The sequence below is a fragment of the Mustela nigripes genome, chromosome 7 (assembly GCF_022355385.1).
Source record: "Mustela nigripes isolate SB6536 chromosome 7, MUSNIG.SB6536, whole genome shotgun sequence".
NCBI classification, from domain to species: domain Eukaryota; kingdom Metazoa; phylum Chordata; class Mammalia; order Carnivora; family Mustelidae; genus Mustela; species Mustela nigripes.
This window is the reverse complement of record NC_081563.1, coordinates 78,818,618-78,833,093: the sequence shown is the minus strand read 5'-3', so window position 1 is coordinate 78,833,093 and position 14,476 is coordinate 78,818,618. Positions and strand designations below refer to the sequence as shown.

The 14,476-nt window shown below is 52.9% G+C and overlaps 1 protein-coding gene across 3 annotated transcripts in view; it reads right to left on the bottom strand.

The window, feature by feature from the left end:
* PRKCE (protein kinase C epsilon) overlaps positions 1 to 14,476 on the bottom strand; it is a 477,259-nt gene that overhangs the window by 14,940 nt on the left and 447,843 nt on the right. For 2 of the 3 annotated variants that reach the window (XM_059406229.1, XM_059406231.1), the window contains one exon: positions 11,089 to 11,235. In XM_059406229.1, the coding sequence (XP_059262212.1) occupies positions 11,089 to 11,235 (147 nt within the window). Of the gene's footprint in view, positions 1 to 5,893; positions 5,924 to 11,088; positions 11,236 to 14,476 lie in introns of all 3 variants that reach the window. The other variant, XM_059406230.1, reaches the window with a different exon arrangement.

The following is a 14,476-nucleotide window of genomic DNA, read 5'->3' as shown; positions in this document are numbered from 1 at the left end:
CGCAGTAGGTCCTCATCGTTGGGGAGCCTGATGACATTCAGCGTGGAGTTCATAAATGGCCTGGAGGTGCCTCTAAGTGAACCCTGGTTCCTGGGGGAGGCAGGCATCATCCTCTACCACTAGCGGTGCCTGGCTCAGGACTGAACGTGCCAGTTTCAGGTTAATTACAAGGATCCTGCTCAGGCCTCAGAGGAGGGCAAGGCACAGGAGCTTCGCTCAGAAGGTGAGCCCGCCACCCTCTCAGATCAGAAATCAGAGTAAAGGAGGGTCCATTTCCCCCTCAGAGGATGCAAAGGACTTCGGAAACCATTCCTGAGGCCACAGGGAGTCTGTGCTGCTACTATAGGGAGGGTCAGATGCTGCTATATAGGGAAGGAAATACCCCTTCCTGGGGAGCTGTCCTTGACCGAGGCTGCTCTCCCTCTTCCATCTGGGCTGCTCTGTGCCTCCTTTCCAGGGCTCCTCAGAACTAGGGCTAACGAACAATGCACTGGGCATCTGTCTTGTATTCCTAGCATTGGCACAGTGCTGGCACACTTATTTCTGCACGTGGAAATGTCATAAAGCTCCCGGATGGAGGCTTTCCGGGTCCTGGGTCCTGCACTAAGTGCTTCACCCACCTGATTTGTTCCTGCTCACCTCCACCCTACGGGGAGGTGGGTGCTGCCATGGCCCCCATTAGGGAGATTGTGCAATAGCCTCCCCAAGGCACAGCCAGGATGGAATTCAGGTGTTCTGGCCTCGAGGCCCATGTCCTTAGGTGTACTGTTCTGCCTCCTGCTGAGAGGCCTCATTGTGTTCGTGGGTGCAAAGGGCTACAGCTTGGAGTCCAACGGCTTCCACCAATAGTCTTGTTGCTGTGTTACAAACAAACAAGCAAGCAAACAAACACCTGTCTTCTTCCCTGTGTCCCTCACAGTCCATGAAATCACCATCCCGTCCTTCTCACGGGGGTCACTTCTTAGACATTAGAGGTGACGAGCAGCAGAGCCCTTCAAAATGCTTTATTATGCTCAACAGTAAGAAATACATTTTGTATATAACCTAGTACACCTCCCCTCATCCCACCAGCCCCAGAGAAGGTTCTGCAAGCTCTACTTGACCTGCATCGCAGACTGTGCTCTGGCCTGATCTTCTCCTTGTTCTGTTCTACCTGACCTGAGCCCACCCCACCCGACCCTACCCTATTCTTCGTTAATTTTTTATTAACTCATTAAATAGATTTTTACAACCCACTGCTGGGGAGACCCTGAAGCAGGGTCCCGGGGTACCCAGGAGGGGTGTAAGGGACTGACAATGTGTAGAAAACCCAGCACGGATATCCAGGAATAAACAGCCATGGGAGGAAGGAGACTGCGCCCTGCGTGCCGCAGCTCGCCCGAGGCCTGAGCACCCGAGCTGGGCTCTGCAGCGAGCCAGCCCCACGCGGCAGGACATGCAGCAGCAGGGCCCGCGCTTCTGGCAGAAAGTGGGCAGGCCCACGGCAGCTAAGCTGGCCCCACTCTGCCTCTTTTGCACATAACATCTATTTCTCAAAAAAGCCGGGTCCTTGTTGACAGCTGTTAAACACCTTTTTGGTGCCTAAGAAGCTTTTCTACCTGGTCCTGGCACCAGCTCTCTTCCTCCACTCACCAATCCCATCCTTCCCCCCATATTTATGAAAACATTCTAGATAGAAATCAGGTCTCTTGGCGGTGATTTATTATTGCTCTGCCTGCTGGCTTTGGTAAACACTAATGTATGCCTCTCAAGTCAGGATGAGGTCAGCCACCTCTCTCACTGCTCAACAATGTCAGGTTTCCCAATGCAGGACCCTAGCACCCCACGTTCCCAGGCATGAACTGGAATAGCTCTTGGGCCGTAAAAGGTGAGAAGAGAATTTGGAGATGGAGCTAACAGAGAAATATTCTCTGGGAAAACACTGTAGATGGACAGAACTCATTCACTCACCCACCCCACGCATAGGTATCAGGCCCCTCCCACGTGCCAGCAGTAATGCTGAGGATACAGCTACGCACAAAACAGATAAAAATCCCTCCCCTAACAAATTAACCGGAGCTGGCTAATTGTCCGTGTTGAGTGATGGACACATAGGGATTCTCTCTACTGCTGTCCGGGTCTGAAATTTTCCAAGGTAAAAAGTTAAAGATATAATTCTCAAATCTCAAATGCATGATGTAGAGTGAAAGAAGCCAGGTACAAAAGAGCCCCTACTGCAAGACTCCGTGTGTATATATAAAAGTCTAGAAAAGGCTAATCTACTCTCTGGTGAGAGAAAGCAGATCAGGGACTGCCTGGGGCAAAGGGCACCTGGGAACTGTTTGGGGCGGTGATGTACTATATAGTCACTTTGCTGGCAGTAACACGGGCACACCCAGTTGTGAAAAGGCATCAAAATGTACGCTTTAAATGGGCAGGTGTTAGTCTATGTAACTTTTATTACAATAAAAAGTTGATTTCAAAGAACCTCCAATCCCTGTCCTCATGGGCTAGAAGACATTTTAGGGATTAATTGAATCCCTTATGTTCCAGAAGGGAGCAGAGAACTTCAGTGACTTGCTCCGCATCTCACAGATACAGGACATGGGGTTGTTATGTATCCATAACCAGTACCAGGCCTGTCCAGTGTTTTCCCCTTGGCTCAGTGCCTATGGTACATGGTGGGGGCTCAATTCTGGAAGCTCACATTTCGAGGGTACTGTATTCTGAATCATTTACTGGAACAGCCACATCCCATGTGCCTGGGTACCTGTAGCCCGAATCTGCCCTGACTCCCCAGGAGGACCAAGAGTCCTGTGGTTTCTAAACACCAGCTGAGATGCCAGGAGGAGGGGGAGTCTGGCCAAAGCCCCAAGTCAAGGTCTGCTTTGTTTCCCGAGTCATCACAGATGATAAGCCCCAGCCCAGGCTTATCTTCTCATCTCCCTACCTCAGGCAAGTATTGTATCTCACTGCCCTGGCCATTCTTGACCTTCTTCCACACCTAGCAGGGCTCACACACCTGAAATATCCACTGACTTTCAAGCTCCAAGCTCTAAGAAATCCCCTCCAAGGGTGGAGTAGGTCCCAGAAAGAAGAAGCCAGAATCACACAGAGGGTTGGAGCGCTGAAGGCCTCCTTGCTCTGAAATCAGAACCATAATGATGTGCCATGTGCCCAATGTGTGTTTGTCAAACCCCGGAATTCTAGAGTAACGTCTCAGTGTCAGGTTTAGGCCCAATCCAATTCTGTTACCATCTGCTGCCCTGGCAAAAACAGTGGGGAGTAAATAGGGTACCGAGGGTTTCCAAGAACTGCGGGAAGAGCTGGGTTTCCAAGAACTTTTCTCCATGACAGCCAGCGGGGCCCCTGGGGACTCAAGGTCCTGGACTTGGAGGCTGGTGTGGGTGGGGCTCACTGTCAGGGTGCATGGTTTCCCTTGGTGCCTGTACCCTTCAAAGAGCAAATGCTGGCTGGAGGCCTGGAGGCCTGAGCCCCTCTACGGGGAAGGTCTGAGGTTCCCTCTGCTTTTACTTCGATGCCCAGTATCCAGCCTCTGACCACTGGCCCTCCACTCTGGGCTGCCAGACTCTCCCCATGACTCTCCTTTGCAAGAGAGAGGTAGGAGGGCACTGTCTTCTATGATACCACAGGGGGGAAGTGGCTCCCGTGGCCCACAGAGACCCTGCCTGTTGGCCCATCTGCAGAGGCCTCTCTTCTGCACCCTGTCTCTCCTCCCTGTGCTCTAACCTCAAGAGGCAAACCCCACAACTCCCTCCCCAAGTCAAGTTCTGGATTTGACACCACACTGGTCTTCCCCCAAGGACCTCATGTTAGAGGCTCCTCCTGGGGCCCGAACTCATCAAGATAGTAACATTAAGGTGATGGTAGGGGATTCTTTTTCTTCCTGTGTCAACCAACCTTCCCCTCTATGCCTTCACAAAAAGCACAAAGTACATACTTGCTGGATTCCTGCTGAAAACTGCGGCTTTGAAGCCTGCCCTTCCATCCCTTCCCCCTCCAAGCCACTTCTCCGGTGGTAGCTGTCTCTCCCTAATGCTTTCTAGCTTTCTCTGCCAAGATGCAGCTCCTCTGAGAACCTGCTGGCCTTTGGTCAGACACAGGCTTCCTGGTAGATTGTGTGTTACCTCCAGTGCTAGTGGAGTGGGGAGGAGATTTAATTCAATATACACTGGTGTGATGAACCCACGAAGGCAAATCCCAACCTAACAGCGGTGAAGGCATAAATGAAAACTTGGGAGCTTATGGAAATGCCCAGCACAGGGCTTGAATTCCTCCCCTGGCATGATTGGTGTGGGTACCAAAGTGATGTGCGGGTTGAGTCACAGGAATGCTCCCGCAGACACAATTCTCAGACCTAGAGATCCCTTGTGCAGAGTCAAAGACTCTCTGCTGAGGCTGTTAAGCTTAGAAGTCCTTGGGAACCTGCTGTGCTCATGGAGCCATGGCCACGGGGTCTTGGACGGCCAGCGCTTTAGGGCTGGGTGTCATGGCTGTGCTTGGCAACCGCCCCTCTGAGAAAGGAGGTACGGGGAGTAAAGGTGCTGGCCAGCTCACACAGTAAAAGGGGGCCAGACCTTGGAGGGAAACTTGGGGTTTCCCAAAGGGCACAGAATGAGTCTCTGCCTTGCTGTATCTCTTGGCTCCCTATGCCCCCCACCCTGGCTTCCCAGACCGGTACGGGGCCAGAATTAAACCCCAGAAGGCTCTCTGCCAGGCCTTATGTGCCCTTCTGCCCTGTGATGGCAGCTTCCCTTCACATGGGCCCCTGGCCTCTTCGGGCACCGTGCCAGGTCCAGATCCAGCCCCCTCGGCTGAGACCCCCAGAGTCTCCGGAACCACCAGGGTCAGCACCGTCCCGACGCTCGCTACATCCCAAGGACGGTGGTCCTCACTTCACACAATTTGCTTTGCACTCTTCCTCGCTCTTCAGCACGGTCGACATTGCTATCCCCACGCTCTGGATCAGCGGCCTGAAGCCCAGGATCCTCTCTCAGGATCCTGGCCTCCACACAGCCTGCGGCCTCCTGCCATCCTGACCTCTTGGGTCCTCACCTCGGGATGAGGGGGAGAAGGAGGGGCTTTACCAGGTTGGGGGCTGTGGTGAATGGAGAGAGGCACGAAACTCCTAGCGATCCACAGCTTTGTCTAATCCCGTGAATAATTTTGAGAGGCTATTTTTAATCCCCACATTATGGATAAGGAGGTGGCACTCGAGGAGGCCAGGGGTCTGCGGTGGGGGAGTGAATTCCCAGGTATCCACGGTTATCCTGTGAGAGCACTTTTATTCTGCTCCAAGTCTCTCTGCGCTCAGAGCCAGTCTGGTGTCCTGTGCCATGTCACTACCTGGGCCAACGGCCAGAAACGGGTTCCTGGACATTTCGCATGCCCTCCAGGCCCGGCAGTGTCCTGGATCTTTGTGGGAGCTCGCAGCCTGTTGGAGGCTCAGGGCTCTTACTCGGGCATGGATATAGGCCAGGTGGGCTGTCCTAACTGATGGCTATAGGAACTGGCTGGGCCCCGTCCCTGCCCTGCCAGGTTGGGGAGGAGGACTGGCTCTAGCAGTCACCCAGAGCTTGGTCTTCGTGGTACCTGCTCTCAGGTGGTCCTTCGGGCCAGGGGACTAGCTTTAGGCGAAGGGTTTGCCTGCTCAGTGGGGCTCCTCCCTCAGGCTGCAAAGTTGGTGAGGTTGTGAGGGTCTCGAGCCCACTTCCCAGTTTTCTCTCAGCACAGCCCACTCATGCAGGAGCATGCAGGAAGGGCCTCCCTTGAGGGTCCCGCCATGCAGTGTAGATGGCTGGATGGAAACGGATCATGAGGTTGGAAAGGCCTCCATGTCACCGGGCCTGAGGGCTCACCTACCTGGACAGACTCCCCATTCTGGAGGCCTTACCTTAAAGAGGGGCATTCACACTGAAGCAAACTTGAAAAGAGAGAACATGTACACAAAGAGACGTTTACTCGGCCGGCATTTCCCTCATTGCCCTTGGCTTTCACTGAGGAGAGCTGTAGGTGTCTGGGGGAGGCAGAGCTCTCCCACCTCTGAGGGCATCCCCCAATTCCAGTGCCAGAGCCCTGGGAACCATTATCTCAGAGCCTAATGCTTTTTGAGCAAAGGAGGAACACACAGGAGAGAAGCGGGGAGCGGCAAAATACTTCCAAGGCCTGCACAGCCAGATGCTGCTGTCCCACAGCACCAAACACATCGCTTCTGCCTGCTATGGTCCCTGGAGAAGGCGAGCCCACCAGTGACGCAAAAGCGGACTGTGCTACGTTTACTGGCTCCTGGATGATGCTGCCCACTTGGAACAAAATCCCCAGTGGGATGGGCAAATGGATTCTACGCTTGGAGATTTTCTCCAGCATCACAGGTCGGGGTTCCACCCCACTGGCTTCTCCAGTCTCCCACCCGCCCACTGCTGAGGGTCCTGCCACCCGCCCTGTGAGCCCCTGCTCTGAAGCAGGCCCCCTCCAGAGATGGATGTGTGTATGCAATGGCACAGAGTCTTCGGTCTGGCGTCGATGGCACATCACTTGTGAGAAGTCTGAATCCGTGGGAGGGGAGGGGGCTGGCAGGAGGAGGAGAAAAAGAAAAGGGAGGGAGGGAGAGAGAGTATAGAAGAATGCTGCCGGGATGAATGACAGGAAATCCCCACACTGAAGCAGGGGCCACTGCAAAATGTCCCAGCGTAGGGGTGAATGCAAAGGGGTGTAAACCCGAATGATGGCAGGCAACCCCGTGGGACTAATGGCAGCTGGTAAATCAGGCCAGGGGTTAGCCAGGGAGGCTCAGGCGCCGGGGAGCAGAAATCTCAGCCTAGAAAACATCTCAAGAAGGCAAAGGCCTGGAGGGGACAGCAGCCACTCACGGTATGCCAGGGAACTGGGCCAGAGGCCAGAGGCCAACTACAAATCTGGACAATCTCGGTGAGATCTTCAGAGGGGCGAGGCTTCCTACAGAGAGGATGGAAACCAGGCCCAGAGACTTGCCTTATCCTCAGCCCCTGTGGGGGTGATCAAGGCACCCAAGGCTTCAGCTGAGCCGGCCTGGGTGGTGTGCAGGGGGGCTTAGCTTGTCCACTGTGGGCTCCACTGTCGAGGAACCCCAACCATGCCGCGGGAGTGGGAAGAGTCAGGGGCTCTAGAAAATACAGCACTGTGTCTTGGCTCTTCTTAAGCCCGGACTGGATGACATGATTTCACCCAGCCTCACCTCCAGCACTTCCCACCAGACAAAACCAATTCCCTCCTGAATCAGACAGGCAGAACCTGGCCCAACGTTCTTAGGTTCAGAATGTCCAGCTAGTTTCGCAGGGTAGTCTCTACCCAGCTGCTTTCTGGGGGTGGTGGCATTTTAGTGTGATGTCAACAGGACATGGGGAGGAAGCAAACGGAGCTAGTCCAGAACAAAGGAACCCCAGAGATCCCTCAGGGTCCCAGGTCTTTGACTGAATGCCCTGGGGGATTCTGGCATGATGAGACTGGGGGGCTGGTGTCCTGTGTATTGGTTCCATTGCCTTCTACAGTGTACACACGCTGTCTTCCTGAGGCCACCACCAAATTACGAGGCTGGTGATGTTGCTCACATACTTGTCCTCTCCTTTCTCAAGGAGCCTGTCCCTAAGATTTAAGAAGCCCACCCTCTCCCTGGAGGCCTGTGCAACCCACTATCCTATTCACATCTTCCCAATGTCAAGCTCCAAATCTGCTTTCCTTTCTCTCTCTCTCAAAATCTTTCCTTCCCAGCTCTTCTCAATAGGCATCTGATGTGCCCTGAAGCTATGGGACACCTTCAGCCTTAGGACAGCCTGTCTTGTGATGGAACCCTTGCCCTATAAACAGCAGACAACTTCTGCGGGACATAGTTCAGACCCCCATGTCTCCCCAGTCACCTCTCAATGGGGCGGGGGTGGGGGGCATCTGTTCTGCCTTTGGTCCCTGGCCCTGCAGACAAAGCATAGCCTTCCCCACTGCTGGTGTCCGAGCCACTGGCTACTCGTACCCCCAGGGTTAATCCTGACTTAGTAAGAGGTGGGTGGTGGTTTATAAAAACCATGTTCGAGTTCCACCTGGGTCCCGCGAGGCTCTCAGTAAGTTTGTCACTGTGGTGGGCCTTAATTTGGCTTAAAATTCATTTTTGCTGTATACAAGCCCATGGAGGACTTAGGGTAGTGCCCTCAACATTCTTCAGAAAAGAGCTTCAACTTAGGGACAAACTCAGGACACCTTTCCAGCCTGCTCAGAGAGAAATCTCTGGGATAAAAATGTGGTCAGATAGTTAAATAACTTGAACACATCTTTAAAGATCTGTAGCTGAGAGCTCTATAAAGATCAACAGTGTTCAGCTCCAAACGTGACCAGAAACATCTCTTGTGCAACGTAATAAGTTCCCTTTCTTCTCCTTCTTTCAGATGTTCTCTCTCTTCCAAACAGAATTCGAACCAGCCAGACAAATGCCCTTCTCTTGACTCCCCACAGCATAGGATAATTCTGGGGGTCTGTGGGGTCCAGTAGGAACATGCACAGAAGGTGATGTGAGAAGGCAGGATGAAGTCAGTCTTGGGGACCGCGGACTCAGCTGGACATCGTTGGGAGCTCCTGGACGGCCCGTCCTTACTCTTTGCCACCCTCCCTGGGGATGCTCATCCCCCTGGAAGCCTACTTGAGCCCCTGAGCAAAGCAAGCAAGCAGAGTCCTGCCCTCTGGTTCCAGGTTGGGGGCTCACAGGAGGCCCGAGGGAGGGAAGCACGGGTCCCTTGTACCCCGGGTGGAGATGGAGTCCCACCTGACCCCAGGTGGGCTTGACCCCCTCATGCAGGGATGGACTTCTGCGGCCAGTGCCCCTGCATTCCCAGCTAGCCGTTCTTGCCTGTCCGAGCTGGCTGAGGCCTGCCCACTGCCCACCCGTGGGTTGGGTCATGGGTTGGCCTCCTGAGTCCCTCTTCTCTCTTCCCCTGACCCTTCCTCTGTGTTGGGCTCCTTCTCCATCCCTCAGGCCCACAGACACGGCACACCTGTGCTTCATGGCCTTCCCTCACTCCGAGTAAGCCAGCTACAGCTCAAAGGGTCACTTCTCTTATGTTTGCCTTTTCATTGGCTCAGCGTTCAGACGGAGGGTGGTGGCCGCGTGAAGAACCCCTGGGAACGCCAGGCCTTGGGGAAGGGCTTCCGGAGACAGGAGCTTTGCGGGGCCCCTGAAATCTTGGAACACTCTTGTCTGCCGGATCTGAGCACTGTTCTGCCATCTGTTCACCCCACAGAGAGGCTTTTCTCCAGGAATCCAGACTTTAAAACTTCTTTGGGCCTTTTCTCGTCAAGATTTTCCCAAATTCCATGCTTCTCTGTGGCTTCTCAGCAAAGGCTCCCATGCCTGCCTCTGCCACACCCCAGGCCCGTTCTTCCCTTCACATCCCCTGCTCATGGTCCCCCGGGGTTGGCCCTGCCCTCTGGCACCACACTCCCAGGAGGGGCTGCCTCTTTAGCCCAGCTGGCTCTCTGCAAGCTTAGCTTTGAGTCATGTAAGTCTTTCTGCAGACCTGCCCTTGCTGATGGGTCCTGCTCTTGTCCAGGGACCCCACTGGTCAGGCCTGGATTCACTACTTAGCCCTATTTCCCACTTTGCCTTGGGTTGATTGCCTTAGACTAAACCTACACTAACACTAGACCCTCAGATCTGAGTCTTTAGTTTCCACCTCCTTCTCCCCCTGACCTCTGGTTTCCTATCTCCCCTCACTTTTTTCCAGGACACAGTTAATCTTGTCCTCGAAGACCACTCACAGACCCTCTGGGTGAGGGGGTGGGCGGAGCCTTCAAGAAGGCTGGCATGTGCGGTGCGCCCAGCCCAGAGCCACAGCCGGCGCCAGAGCCAAGGGGGAGAGAGACGGGCAGAGGCCGAGTTGATGTTACCCAAGAGAGAAGGCGAACCTAAATCCAGCCTACGCCAGGCAGCCGGCCAGCCAGCGAAACTCGTCAAAACCAGAGGAGGAAGCAGATGAGGAACGGTGACCCGAACGAGCGTCCAGGGCCAGTCAACCTTCCATGTGCTAGTCTGGCCTTAGCGTGCTCCATGCCTTCAGCTGAGAATTGCCTACTTGGGACATTTCTGAGAATTCCAGTACTAGCCGTAATCGCTCCCCAGAAAACCTCCTGGAATAGAATGGAATTCCTCGCGGATGATTCACAAAGCACAGGAGGGTCTTTCCTGTACTTGGAAGTGAGGGAGGAGGGGCCGCCTGACAGAGGACAGCGTGGCTGAGTGCTGACCGGATGACTTCAGGTTTTTCCCACCCGGGACCCCAGCCCCACTGCACTGGGTCTCCTGCCCTGTAGTTTCCTCATATTACACATCTCTTGTGCTCCAAGTGCACTAGCCAGCTGGTGACCCCAATATTTAGTCTAAATGATTGCCTCATCGGGCGACACGCCAACCAACTCAAGATACGCCCCCTGCACAGGAAAGCACACACACCCGGAGGACGGCACTGCAGACCCTCTCCCCACCAACAGGAGGTCACCTCCAGGACATGCCTCTGCTCTCTGATTCTGTTTTCCAACCACTGAGCTTCAATACCCTTCCCTACAGCCCCTGGGACAGGCATCACGGGCCTGAGAACCTGCACTGGGGGTGTGTGCTCGGGCTGGAGAGGGCTCGGCAGGGACACTGCGCGGCTGAGCAGGTGCGGGGGTCGGGCCCTGGGGCCTTATGTTCGAACTCTGCACTAGGTCCGCATCATGACTGGGACTGTGGCTCTCACTTAGTGTGTTTCTTTAAATTGACTCAGTTATAAAGCAGACCCGTTGGTTTGTATCTTTACCACAGGCAGAATGTAGCATTTGTGAAAACCATCAGTGGATCTCTATTAAAGTTAAAAAGTCGTCTTCTGTGTCCCATGGAAATCACTACCTTGGATATGGCTCTAGGTTATGTATTTTTGACAGCAAACTCTTAGGGCCTTGGAAGACTCCTTTGGTGGAGTGTGTTATATGTCCCCTGCCCTTGTCATTTGGGCTGTGAAAGTGCCTCAGACCACTCATTCTACGCACCCAGGCCTGACCCATAGTGCGGAATGAGCTCTGGGCCCTACTTACAATTCGAGGTTTGAAGGGCGGCTTGATCTTCTTCTGCTCCAGGAGCACCCAGTCGATCTCCTTGAAGAATGGGTGCTGCTTGATGGCGTCCTCGCCGTTCTGGGACGCCACACAGCCCAGGCGCTTGTGCGGGTTCTTGGTCATGAACTGTGAGGAGGAGGACAGGAGGGAATTAGTGACAAAGGCCTGTCAGGGACAGGCTGTGAGGGAAAGATGGAGGTCAGCCAGGGTAACATCTTCAGCGCCCTCTCCTGAGCCTGTTTCCCCTTCTGGGAGCTCTGCCCCACCCAGGGTCCTCCTGTAGTCTTCTCTAGAACTTTCTATGTGCTAGCCGCCATTCTAAATATAGCAAACATTATTAACTCATTTCATCCAAATGCAAGCCTCTGAGGTTTCCTGTTGTCCCTATTTTATAAGTGAGGTAGTTGAAGCACAGAGAGGTTAATTAACTTAGTCAAGGTCAAACAGCCAACAAGGTACCATGCTGGGAGTAGGAACTCTGGCTGTTACTAACTCCCTGATTCTCCTCAGATTCTTGAGTCTTCTCATTGGGGAGAAGAAGATCAGATAAATTCACTTACACAGAGAGGTCAGTGGTCCTTGCTGAGGTGAGGAAAGAGGAGCAGCTATTCATGCTGAGGCAAATTATCTTAAGGCACCTTTCGTACTTCTCCTTTTTGTGGCCCCAGGGCCTTCTCACTTTTTTTCCTTTTTTAAATTTGAATTTGTAATCTCTAGCATACAATACCTATGTAGATCTATTGATTAAAAAAAAAAAACAACAAAAAAAAAAAACCAACAAGAAAAGGAAAGGCTTATGGCTTCTCAATGTTTGTCTGTAAAAACCACACTGATGTATTTTTTATTTGTTGGCTGCCATCTCGTGAGAAGAACCTCTGGCTCGGATAGCTTCCCACAGCCACCCGAAAGAAAGTCAGGAGGGTTGTGCGGGCTTGTGTGCTAGACACAAAAGTGACATTTCACAGGAGGAAGGCTGAGCGTTTGTATTTAAAGAAAGCAATTTAAGAGGAGAAATCATAACCCAAAGGGAGAAAACTTTACTGATTTAGTTTCAGGCTTCATTAGCAAGGGAAGAGTTTCTTGGGCTGGGAGTGTCTCCTACGGACTCTTGCCTGGTGCCCCCAAAGCCAAAGCATGTGGCTACGTGGCTGGGAGAGCCACAGGGAAGAGAGTGAAGGGGTGGTGGGCAGATTTGAGGTAGGATGGAACCAACACACACTTCACCTTCTTAGTCTAGAAGTCAGCAGATGTTACCCTCTTTGAACACTCTTGATTCCTACCGCCCACAGGATAAAGTCCATAGACTTGGACACATAGAAACTTCTCAGTCTGAACCCTCAGTCTACCTTGGCTGGCCTTCAGTGTCTTTTATTCCCCTGGTCAAATGCTCCTGTCCATTCCCAATGTATCCTCTAAGAACCAGTCAAAATGCTGCCTCCTCTGTGAAGCCTCCCCAGATTCCTTGCTCTGTAGATACCTAGGACCTCATGTTTGTTATCTATTTAAATTATAATTTGCCTAAACTTCTCTTGCCCTTGGTGAGGTCTAGAATATAGGAATCAGTCCTATCTTCCCAGTACTTGGTTCAGTGCCTGACTTCTACTGTGTACTCAGTACATTTAAATGACTCAGTAGGAGGCTGAATGCTGAGGCTGAGAGCACAGTGCTGAGGAAGGAAGGCACTAAGACCAGCACTTACTGTTCCACAGGTTGCGCACTGCGTAACTCTACGGTGTAAATGGTTTCTACAGTTCTGCGCCACTTTTGTGTAGGTAGCAGCCCTCAGAGACACAGCTCAGTGGCCAGTGTCATGGAAAACCTGGCCTGGTCCAAGAATCAAGGGACAATGTGAGGAAGTAAAGTGTTTCCAAGGCCAAGGGAGTAAGGACTCTTCCTTACTTCCTTAGCTCTTCCTGCCCTTCCACTTCTGGGAGAGGAAGTATCAGGGCTACTGATAAACATACAGGTTTTAACATCTCAGGAAGCGGCTCCCGAGTCAGAAGCTCTCAGAGACTTTGCCCTTGCCAACCAGCTGACACGGGCATAACCTCTAGCTTCTGACTCTCTGTAGGTCAAAGTTTCTCAGCTTCTGTACTAATGACATTTTGCACTGGATACTTCTCTGTTGTGGGAATTGTCCTGTGCATCGCAGGACATTTAGCGACATCCCTGGGCTCTACCCACTAGACCCCAGTGGCAGGCCCCCTCCGAGTTGTGACAGCAAAAACATTTCCAGACATTGCCAGATATCTCCCGGGGTTGGGGGGGAGGGCAACATCACATCTTGTTGAGAAACACGGCTCTGGGTCGTCTGAAACTGAAAGGGCCTTGCTGGGGTGCGGGCAGGGGGATCATCGGTTTGTTGGGCTGGTGTTCAAGGCCCCAGGCTGGGCTGGTGTTCTGGCTCCTTCGGGTGCTGCCTGCAGGTTTCTCCTTAGCTGGGCTCCTGACACAACACCTGGGGCATACTTGACGCTCACCAGTATGCACGAGAGGTGAGAATACACATCCTCTCTTTGCTTCCTTCTCTGCTGTCGTCCCAGTTGTGACTGTGTGCAGATGTAATTTTTAATTTACTGCCCACCTCTGCCTGCTGGACGATGGCTGTTATACTCACCAATACTTACTTAGCACGAAGCGTGATGCCCCACACATTGGAAACACTCAACAGACATTAGGTCACTGGATTATTGACGGGGAGGGGGAGGGAGACAAAGAGAAATGGATGAGGTGAGGGAGGAAAGGAAGGAGAAGAAAGCAAGAGCCATGGGAGAGAGCAGCACGCTCTGATGTGGCCCTTTCCAGAATGCCGCACGTGAGCTCCCAGACACTGACAGAATGATGGGAGGTCTTTTTTGTCGTTTTCCTACAATGATCTGCGTAACTTAGCTACGGTAAATGATACTGGTTTTCCATTTGTGACAGTCATATAAAGTTTCTTGATAAAGAAAAACATAAAAGTACGTAAATATTGGCAAGTACATCGCTATCGAGAGGACACTTGGCTACAGGACACCGGGTGAATGTGATGTACCAGGCAGGTGCTGAACTTTGCCACCTGTGTTCTGTTGGGTGATGGAGGCTAGGGCTGGAAGCCAAGTTTCTTAGGCTGTCCCCTCGGTCCCACCTCAGCCCAACAGGTCAATGTCTCTGCTCCCCTTCCCTCCACCTCGCCTTCCACAGCTCTCCAAGGCAGACAGGGCACGTCACTTACTTGCCCTGGTCCAAGTGGCTTACGTTGCAGAAACAGCTGTGCTGGGCAAGTACTAAGAATCTCCCACACGCGGGATTATCTGCAGGGCTGGCGACGGCCTCCCTGTCATGTCCGAATCAGCACGGCTGCACGGGTCTTGAGCAGGCACTTGTT